Source organism: Pelobates fuscus, chromosome 7 (assembly GCF_036172605.1).
Source record: "Pelobates fuscus isolate aPelFus1 chromosome 7, aPelFus1.pri, whole genome shotgun sequence".
NCBI lineage: Eukaryota > Metazoa > Chordata > Amphibia > Anura > Pelobatidae > Pelobates > Pelobates fuscus.
The window spans coordinates 87715212-87726418 of record NC_086323.1 but is presented as its reverse complement, the minus strand read 5'-3'; the positions used below and the strand labels follow the sequence as shown (position 1 = coordinate 87726418).

The 11207-nt window shown below is 39.8% G+C and overlaps 1 protein-coding gene across 3 annotated transcripts in view; it reads right to left on the bottom strand.

Annotated features, from left to right (window-relative positions):
• KLHL20 (kelch like family member 20) overlaps positions 1–11175 on the bottom strand; it is a 49526-nt gene extending 38351 nt beyond the window's left edge. Inside the window, exons 1-2 of one of the 3 annotated variants that reach the window (XM_063426180.1) lie at positions 11036–11175; positions 7432–7633 (exon numbers count right to left, since the gene is read on the bottom strand). In XM_063426180.1, the coding sequence (XP_063282250.1) occupies positions 7432–7454 (23 nt within the window). In that variant the 5' untranslated portion in view covers positions 7455–7633; positions 11036–11175. Of the gene's footprint in view, positions 1–685; positions 771–7431; positions 7634–11035 lie in introns of those variants that run through there. The other 2 variants (XM_063426181.1, XM_063426182.1) reach the window with 2 other exon arrangements.
• Positions 11176–11207: the final 32 nt, after the last annotated feature.

Sequence of the window (11207 nt, the reverse complement as noted above, 5' to 3'; positions counted from 1 at the left end):
GAACTTTAAAGCTGTACCTCTTCCAGGCTCCAAACTGTGCAGATGTTTATCAATGTCTATCGTTCAACCAACAAAAAAAAAAAAAAAAAAAAATGAGGAGAGATAGATAGATAGATAGGATAGATATATCTCTCTCTCTTAGAAATTAATAATAAATAAATAGTGGTCACCTGGACTTTCACCACACCAAACTATCTACTTTGTTTAGAGTAAAATATAAAGTTACAAGGGGTTTTGAAATACATGTATTAAATGCAAAATTGAATAAACAAACATGAAATTGCAAAAAAAAAAAAAAAAAAAAAACACAATAAGGTAACCTCAAAAGCCCTGTGCACACAAATCGGAGAATATTATTTTTTCATTGATAATAAAAGATTGGTGTTAAAAAGTTTCTAAATGCATGGTTAAAATATTAAGTCCGTTTGTCAGATTGCATGTATAGTTGCACTTTTGTACAGTCCTGAACATGAAATAATGACATCAAGACAAGAATAAGGCAGATCTGCATAAAATCACAGCTGACAATTAATTACAAGGGTAGTTGGAATACAGGATATCCATGCAAACCAGAAACACTTCAGTTTTACTGCTCAATACAAATGAGCAAGATAACTGTACACCCAGAGTTTATTTAAAAAAATAAATAAATGATTCTGTGAGTCTCAACACCAAGTAAAATTACCATGCTATGATATCTGGCATCACTGTGTTTCTCTCAGGCTCTATTTTCACGATCCGACACGGAAACAAATTGCTACAGGGAGCTAAAGGAGTTAGAAAAATGGCTCTATGGGACGACTTAAAGGGCTGTTTTCATGGGCTATCATTTCCTCATATAACAGCTGCAAAGTGAAATTCTATCTACAGCTCGCAGACGGAAAGGCTTTCCACTATGCCTCAATCCTTGGCATAGCAGAAAACATTAAAATACATTTAAATATAGAACAGTGTATGAGAAGAAATATCAGTGCTAGGCAGGGTCTCGTTCCTGACATTTCAGAGATTATGAAATTTTAGAAATATAAGGTTTAGTCTAGTCACCATAACCATTACAGTTTGCTGTAGGACTTATGGTATAAGGAGTCACTCCACAGTAAGTAGTCAAACGGTTTTTGTATGGTTTGCCCTCCTTTCTGGTATATCTAAAGTGCAAGTTCCCCTTTCACATTAGATATAACAATTCCAATTTGGACAAAATTCATTGGCTGAGAGTTTGCGGACTCTCGCTAAATTTCTTTATTTAAAAAAAAAAAAAATTAAAAAATGAGGATGGACTGAAGGTACTTTGGCATCTAGGCAAGTGTCAATCTGTACAGCAATGGATTCACAACCTACAGTTGAATGCCACCTGGCACCATAACCACTGCAGCATAATATGGGGATTAAGGTGCCGAGATTGCCACTTCGAATAGAAAAGGAATAATAATATTAATAATAATAAAAATCATAATACTTTACCCTTAATGTGCACAGTCTATTACTACTGTTTAAAGTTGGAGAGCTAATGAGGCGGATTACTTTTGTATTAGCAGACCCACTGCAGAGTGTCCATGATTTAGGCCGATGCCCATGGGTCCCTTCTGTCCGATAGCCACAAATAGTGCCCCCAGAACGATAGGTGTGCTATGCACAGCATTTAGCCTTTTAATCCCTTTAAATAATGCGGCTGAGCAAGATCGCACTTAGACAATGTCATTTAAAATATTTAGTGTCCCCACAGCCTGCCACTATCCCTACACTATGAGTGAAAAGATGCAGAATTCTTCCTACCTGCCTTTGAGACCAGTAATCAGTGCTGGGTTTTGCCAACTGCCCAGGACCGATCAGTTGCTGGAGCATGAGAGAGACTCTCTCCATGCTGCCAAACAGTATAGAGAGTTCACAGAGCCCGCAGTACCGACATCAGCAGAGGGAATCCCTCAGAGCTACGATTATAGGAATATGTATACATGTTGGATATCATTGTACTCGGGAAAAGTAGCAGAATACAAAATATGTGGTGTTTAGAGTAGTCGGGGCATGCATGGTCTATGAAATATCCAAAAATAACTACATATTTTGACAGAGCTTAGTGATGAAAAGTTATTCATTAAATAGCCTGAGTGATGCACTTTCTACAAATATATTCTTTCGGGAAGCGGTTTAAGATTCACTGTCTACTATAAAAGTTGTAAACTCGGTATGCTAAATTTTAGCTTAAAAACAAAAACGTAATTTAAATTGTAATACTTGTTTTACAACTTCCAAAAATTAAAGGACCACTATAGTGCCAGGAAAACACTCGTTTTCCTGGCGCTATAGTGCCCTGAGGGTGCCCCCACCCTCAGGGACCCCCTCCCGCGGGGTTGTGGGAAGAGAGTAAAGGGTTAAAACTTACCTTTATTCCAACCCCGAGCGGGGAGCTCTCCTCCTCCGATCCTCCCTTTCGGCTGAATGCGCATGCGCAGCAAGAGCATTCGGCCGGTCTCATAGGAAAGCATTTACAATGCTTTCCTATGGACGCTTGCGTGCTCTCACTGTGATTTTCACAGTGAGAATCACGCAAGCGCCTCTAGCGGCTGTCAGTGAGACAGCCACTAGAGGATTTGGAGGCTGGATTAACCCTATTATAAACATAGCAGTTTCTCTGAAACTGCTATGTTTATAAAAAAAAAAAAAAAAAAAAAGGGTTAATCCTAGAGGGACCTGGCACCCAGACCACTTCATTAAGCTGAAGTGGTCTGGGTGCCTAGAGTGGTCCTTTAACTGATATCCTAGACATTTTAACAATCAGAACTAATAATAGAATATTTTTTGATTTTGTTTCCTTTAGTTTCTCTTGAATATAAATTATTAAGTGTAAAATGAAGGGGAAAAGTTCTTCTTTTTCCCCCTTAAAAAGATTGTATTCAAATTTACTATGGTGTTATTTATAAATCTAGGTTATTGAAAGAGAGCCCTATTTCTCCTTAAAAAAAAAAAAATAAATTATATAATATATGGGTGCATTTAAACAGAAAGTGAGAAGTTAATGTAGAATGAAAGTAGGGATCGACCGATATTGATTTTTTTAGAGCAGATACCGATACTCTGAACTTTCAGGCTGATAGCCAATAACTTACCGATATTCAGTACATTTACCGTTTCGAAAAAAATAAACTATTTCTAAAGTTAAATGCACAAAATATACATGTCACATGTAGTGAATGCAGTGTTTGTGTAGGGTCTGTGTATATACTGAATGCAGAATGTGTGTTTGTGTAAAGTGTCTATGTGTGTGTTTCTGTAGGTATGTAATTTGGGGGAGGGAGTGCATTGTTTGTTTTAATTTATTTTTTTTTTTTTAAATATTTAATGTTTGTTTAAGTCCCCTCTCCCTGCTTCATACTTGACCGGGGGGGGGGGGGGGGGGAATATAGCATTCCCTGGTTGTCCAATGGCATAGACTGTGCAGTGGGGGCCCGCAGCAAGCTCTTACTTACCTTCCCAGCAGCTCCCCTGTGTAAATCTCGCGGCCAGCGTGCCGCGTTGCCGTGGTATCCCGTGGCAACGCTCTGACTGCCGCGGGACTCGCAAGATTTAGACAGGGGAGCTGCTAGGAAGGTGAAGTAAAAGCTTGCTGCGGGCCCTCCAGGCTTGTAATGAGCCCGGCGGTCCTGGCATGTATTATCGACAATATCGGTATCTCTATAGGCAGATACCGATATTGCCGAAAATACCGAATATCGGCCAGACCGATAATCGGTCGGTCTGTAAATGAAAGCATGGCAAAAGTGCCAAAAAGACTTAGGTCACAAAAGCATCACATCTCAAAATACTCTTGGTCTTTCAAGGGTAAAGAACCACAATAAACTTTATTGGCTATGATGTTTTTGTTTTTTTAAGTACCTTAAAAAGAACACATCAGGCCCAGTTATTACAATTATTCATATACTTTACAATCTTTACTATATGGGCAAGAATGCATCTAACATAGTTTACAATCCAAGTAATGAATAAACATTTGCACCTATAAACCAAACGCATAGCATTTTCATTCATGAAAGAAATTTGTGTTAATAAACCGGCAAAAAGGGTACTGGCCACAGTTAGGACTTGGATGATATGGGTACGGGACAGAAGGTGCTCAGCCTGTGCTTTTAAAATAGGTGATGAAATCTAAAGTGTGTTTAATACTAAACTTCGGTATACCGCAAAACAGACAACATACCGCAATTCTTTGTTGAAAATTATACAAACTAACCAACACAATCAGGGTCATTCACCCGTCTCCAAATAGGAAAATTAATGTAAAAAGAGCTGAAAAAAAAAAAAAAGAAAGAAAGAAAGAAAAAAAAAAAATCTCTAACTCACCTATAGTTACAGCCTGGCTATTTTAGCTCAATATTTTAATTTGGTGTTTAGTGATGCTTTGTAACTTACATTTTCTTAAAAATTGTAAATTATGATGATGTCACTAAAGGAGGCGGATCGGGGTGCTTAAATTAAGGTATGTTTTTAACCACTCCTAAGGGGTTAAGGGTGGGCATGGCACCTAAATGGTGGTTTTAAGACTATAGGGTCAGGAATACAGGTTGTCAAACCTTCCCATGAATCAATAAAACAACAATAGTTCTGGAAACTAAATGGATTATATTTATTGATGATCACAATTATCTTTTTCAATGACGGGTGTCTAAATGTATAATAGGAAACTTGCATCTCTTAAAGTGACTAATAGGTTAACATAGCAAGTTTAAAAGGCGCCCATGAGCTTTCTGGATAGATGGCCATTAAAATGTACTCAGGACAAAATAAATGTATAATGTCTTTAATATGTCACATATAAACAGTCTAATAATATTTAAAGATATCACTCTAAGACATGGTTCGTCAACCTGGTCCCTACCGCCCACTAGTGGGCGTTTCAGGATTCCAGGTGGGCGGTAGGGATTTCCAGGTTGATCGGGCGGGCGGGTGCGAGCCGGCGGTACCCGTGCGACTGGGTACCGCCGTGACCATTTGCGGCTCCGGCCCGCCCGGTAAACCGCTGGGGCTGCCTTCCAAAGTGTCCATCAGGTGGCCCATGCTGTCAGGGCCACCCGATGGATGCGGATTGTAAGGGGGCCCGGTCAGCGCTGGGCGCTTTAACAGCGCGACCGGGCCCCCTGTGATGACATCAGAGCTGGGAGGAAGTGATTCCCCGGTCACTCCTCCCAGCTAAAACTGAGAGCCGCGCGGGAGGAACACCAGGGAGTCAGAGGGGGAACTCTGACTCCCATCCACCTGAGCCACCACTGGACCCGAGGGAAAGTCACCCTCCTGCACCTTAAAAGGTAGGAAACAGGAGGGTGACTTAAATATAATGTGTGTGTGTGTGTCTGTCTGTATGTGTCTTTGTATGTATGTCTTGTGTGTGTGTGTGTGTCTGTCTGTATGTATGTGTCTTGTCTTTGTATGTATGTGTCATTGTATGTGTGTGTGCATGTCTGTGTGTATGTGTGCCTGTCTGTGTGTATGTGTGCATGTCTGTGTGTATGTGTGCCTGTCTGTGTGTATGTGTGCCTGTCTGTGTGTATGTGTGCCTGTCTGTATGTATGTGTGCCTGTCTGTATGTATGTGTGCCTGTCTGTATGTATGTATGTGTGCCTGTCTGTATGTATGTATGTGTGCCTGTCTGTATGTATGTATGTGTGCCTGTCTGTATGTATGTATGTGTGCCTGTCTGTATGTATGTATGTGTGCCTGTCTGTATGTATGTATGTGTGCCTGTCTGTATGTATGTATGTGTGCCTGTCTGTATGTATGTATGTGTGCCTGTCTGTATGTATGTATGTGTGCCTGTCTGTATGTATGTATGTGTGCCTGTCTGTATGTATGTATGTGTGCCTGTCTGTATGTATGTATGTGTGCCTGTCTGTATGTATGTATGTGTGCCTGTCTGTATGTATGTATGTGTGCCTGTCTGTATGTATGTATGTGTGCCTGTCTGTATGTATGTATGTGTGCCTGTCTGTGTATGTATGTATGTGTGCCTGTCTGTGTATGTATGTATGTGTGCCTGTCTGTGTATGTATGTATGTGTGCCTGTCTGTGTATGTATGTGTGCCTGTCTGTATATATGTGTGTGTGTATATATATATATATATATGTGTGTGTGTATATATATATATGTGTGTGTGTATATATATATGTGTGTGTGTGTGTGTGTGTGTCTCTGTCTGTCTGTCTGTGTGTCTTGTCTTTGTATGTATGTGTGTCTGCATGTGTGTCTTGTCTTTGTATGTGTGTCTGCATGTGTGTGTGTGTGTCTATGTATGTCTTATGTGTGTGTGCGCGCATGTCTGTGTGCGCATTTCTGTATGTGTGCCTGTCTGTTTGTATGTGTGCCTGTCTGTGTCTTTGTATGTGTGTCGTGTGTGTGTGTGTGTCTTTGTGTGTGTGTGTCTGTCTTTGTGTGTGTGTCTGTATGTGTGCCTGTCTGTTATAGTGGACTATAGTAAGTGGGCTACTTAGCTCAGCCTTCCTACTGGGCATTGCTAGAAGGACGGTTAAAAAATAAAAAAAAAAGGGGAAAAAAAGGTGGGGAGGGGAATTGAGGAGGGAGAGGAGATGAGCTGACGCACAAATGAGAAATCATATTATGCGCAAACAGAGAAGTCGTCTGAATATCACTGAAAGAGACCTTTGTTTGTTCCTTACGAAAATCGAACCAGATATCAAATATTTAGTCTCGCAGCATCAACCTCAAGGATCTCATTAATCACTAGTAAAGGTAATTTCAATTTACTTTATTGTTTTCTCATTAAACGTTATAAAGTTAAAAACCTTATAAACCTGCATTAAGTAGAAATAAAAAGATAAATGTACGTACATTTATTTTTTTTAAAAACACCCTCCTTTCTTAAAAATATTCTGCATTTGCGCAAAAACTGGTGGGCGGTAAGGAAATTTTTTCAACCAAAAAAAATGCATTAGTGGGCGGTAGGTAGAAAAAGGTTGACTACCACTGCTCTAAGAGATGAAAATAGGGAGTTTCATTAGAGGCTAAGAACATTTAAAAGCAAACTGAAAAAAATTAAAAAAATTCAAAAGCTCCTTGTACTCAGCATCTTATTATATACTAATAAGTCACGCCCTTTGATTTACTTCTGACCTCTAATAATTGCAATTAGTTGATACATTCATTATAACCTTCTCAATATTAGACAAGTGCATGAATGCACTGGGGGAGGAACTGCCCCTATATAAAATCATTTGATGTGGAGGACTGTCTTGGGCTTGCAGGACCATCAATTGAAAACAGCTGAAAATGTAATGAACTGAAACCATAGTGCAATATGTAGGCTAAAACCTCTAATACAGCAATAGTTACAGTTTGGCTGTTTAGCCTGAATTTTGGAATCTAGTTTTAAATTCACTGTACTGATAACATTTCTAGTTGTCTTCTACTCTATTCACCATACTTACCTACGCATTGGCTTTCTGTCCATGCACAGTGAAGAGAATTCTTCACAACAAACGTAAAATCAGTGCTGGATGAGATAAACGCATAAGGTCTCCGTAGATGTTGGTCTTTTCCGGAGACAGCACCTCTAGTCTTTGCACACCCTGCCTTCAGTTCTAGATCATTTATAATCCACTCGAATGGCAGAAGTAATTCTTCCGGCATCTGAAAGTTAGGATACATGCATTTGTAAATAAAAAAATTTGGGAAAAAAAAAAAAAGAAGAAAGAAAGAAAGAGAAACACACTTTTTTCATCCTTTCCTAGTGATTTTCATGCAATGCAGACCAAATTGTGACATTCAGCATAGAACCGTTTTTAGCCAGATGAAAATACATGTATTTTAAAGTTAAAATGCGATATAAACATTGATAAAATGTAGTCGGCAAATCAATATGCACGGAGAGACTTTACAACATTCCAACTGCAATTTAGTTGACAGTATATGAAGACTCCTTAGTGACAGAATTAAGAAGCACTGTATGATTTAGCTTAAAGGGACACTCCAGGCACCCAGACCACTTCTGCTCATTGGAGTGGTCTGGGTGCCAACTCCCACTACCCTTAACCCTGCAAGTGTAATTATTGCAGTTTTTCATAAACTGCAATATTTACATTGCAGGGTTAACTCCACCTCTAGTGGCTGTCTATTAGACAGCCACTAGAGGTCACTTCCTGGGTTCTAGCACAGGTTTCCTGTGCTAGAGCGTCGCTGGACGTCCTCACGCTGTGTGAGGACCTCCAGCGTCGCTCAAAACCCCATAGGAAAGCATTGAAATGATTTTTCAATGCTTTCCTATGAAGAGACGTAATGCGCATGCGCGGCATTTCCGCGCATGCGCATTAGGTCTCCTCGGCCGGTGAGCGAGATTAGTCTCGCCCACCGGCCGACGTAATCATTAGGAGGAGCGTCGCGGAGGCGGAGACAGCGGCGAGGGACATCGCCGCTGTCCCAGGTAAGTGACTGAAGGGGTTTTCACCCCTTCAGTAACCGGGGATTGGTGGGTGGGAGGGAGAGGGACCCTCCAGTGCCAGAAAAACGGATCGTTTTTCTGGCACTGGAGTTTTCCTTTAATTATAATTTTTTTTAATCAGCATTTATATATCACCATATAAACCATATGCGTTACAAGATTATAAAAAGGGAAATATAACAATAAATGAGACAATTACAAATATTAATAGAATTTAGAGTCAATGCAGAATACTTGAGCAGGGGTGCCCAGATTTTTTTAAAACTTCAGCTGTCTATGATTCTTTGTCATTCTAAAGGCATGCAAAGCATCATGCAAGTATAGTTCTCCAACATTTGGGAATCTACCTTTTGGGCACCCCCGCTTTATTTATTCAGTCGCAACACAATGTAACACTTTCAACCACTTCATTTTTACCCAGAGATATATATATCACTTAGAAAAACACAGTAGACTTATGTGGAGTCAGACTAGTTTAATATAAGAAACACTGGAAAGGATAAGAACAAGTGGGATCGATGGGTATTCTAGTGGGAAAAATACAAGAGACCAGGTAAGAGTAACCAATTTTAAAATGCCAGATGTATTCAAATGGAGTCTAGGGAGGTATTTGTTTAAAGTACTAAGGGCAGAGAGGGGATATCCACTGGCCTGAAGCATTCTGTGCCTGTTATCTAGTGGGGATCAGGCGGTCTACATTATCGAGCAGGATATACAGCTAGAGCCCTCTCTTGCACTCACAAACAGTATTCTATCAGTCAAAGCACTGATGGGGTGTGATGTATCACATCCTCCCAATGATACGAGCCAGGATGTCCACAATTTGCAAGGTTATTCTGAATCTACTTCTGCCACTAAAGCACGCAGACATACAATTATAGGAAGAGCTCAACTGAAAATGGGTAGTATGTAAGTGGTTTAAAAAGTACAGGGTGCGCTAAAAGGAAAGAAATCTGCTCCTACACCGCATACATACATAACAGAAATAATAATCCCAAGGCACACCAAGGATTTGCACATGGAAAAAGCGTTTATTTATGCATAAAGTATACATCAAAATATCTTATCACAGAGAAAAAAAAAAGTGCATAACCTATTCATAGAAACCCCTTTCCTTTCTCCTGCTCAATATACCTTTTTAAATGGGTGTTTGCATTTAGCGCTTTACGATTACTGTGGTTTTGATACTATGAATAGGTTATGCACTATACTAGGCACTTTTTTTCCCCTCTGTTACGATATTTTGATGTATACTTTATGCATAAACGCACGCTTTTTCTATGTGCAAATCCTTGGTGTGCCTTGGGATTATTATTTCTACTAACGCACGCAGAGACAGTTTAGTATCTTGTTGATTTTACAGACCATTCAGGGAAGAGGCAATCTAGAGCAATGTCCTTACGGAGTTCTGGGGTAACGTAGTATAAAATATAGTCTGACAGGCAAATAAAAAGCCGATTTAAATATGGCATTGATTTGTGTGACTGTTTATTCAAACATAAAATTACCAGCATGGCAATGATTCTACCTCAAGGGTCTCAAGATTTCACTACCAGTCACTGGAATCTTGTTGAAAAAAAAAAAGGGGGGGGGGGGGGAGATCTAGCGCTTGAAACCAGAGTCTCCATTAACAAGTAAAAAGGAAGGATCAGGATGCGCACAAATGAAAGGAGCAGCGCCTAGGTATATTCAAGAATGAAACAAGACAAAGACACAGAGGAAAAATATATAGTGTACTAGGATGCATATTATTAGGGGGAGGGGAGGAGAGGAGGTGCACGAACATTATATAGCGCTACCAGTAAGTGCTACTTGTAAGCGCCGGTATATTAAAATGTGCACTGTATCTCTTGGTCCGATGAGATTTAACCCCTTAATGCTGTTAGGGCGTACAATGCCACCCTGGCAGGGCTTTAACAAAGTTGGGGCTCAATCAGACACTACTTTTCCTAGAATGACTACAGAGCATCATATGACGACTTTTAACAGTTTAGCACTTAGCTAGAGATCTACATGACAATAGTAAATACACAAAACTTTTTTTCCCCCTTCTTCTTGAAATTACACATTAAATTGTATGGTTACCAATGGTGATGACACAAGGCAAAAGCAGTAGTATTGGAATTACTAATAAAAGGTGAGATGGCATGAGCAATCCCTTCTATTCGAAATTCAATCTATTTGTTCAGATCATGTAATCAAGTATTGTGTAATTTATATTGACATAAGGGAGGCTCTTTCTCAGTTTAAAATGCATGCAAAAAGGAAGAGAATACACATGGAATAGAACAAAAAAAAAAAAAAAGGAAGAAGAAAGAAAGAGAATGGAGAATAGATAGTACATGGGAGACAGAATACTATTACTGGCAGAATGAGAGGAGGGGGAACACAGGACAACAAAAATGCAGGAGCAAAACAAAATCAGAGAGAAGTATTTGGGGCGAATGGGGGATGAGCGAGAAATAGATTGAACGTGCATTGGAAATATGTGTGTTTCTGTATGTATATATGTATCTGTGTGTATAATTATATATATATACACACACAAATAATATATCCAATGACAATAAGACATCGACCAGGTACATACACACCTCACCATCGGGTCACCAATCCACCTTCTCACTTCAGACTCCGGAACCGTACTCGCCCCTTCCCTGTCATGGAAGATTTGTCACCGAAATCTACCTTTTCAGCCCAAGAGCTAGAACCGGAAATGGTTCCTTCCGATCACTCTTCCCCCTTCCCTACTTAGCCCAGACTTCA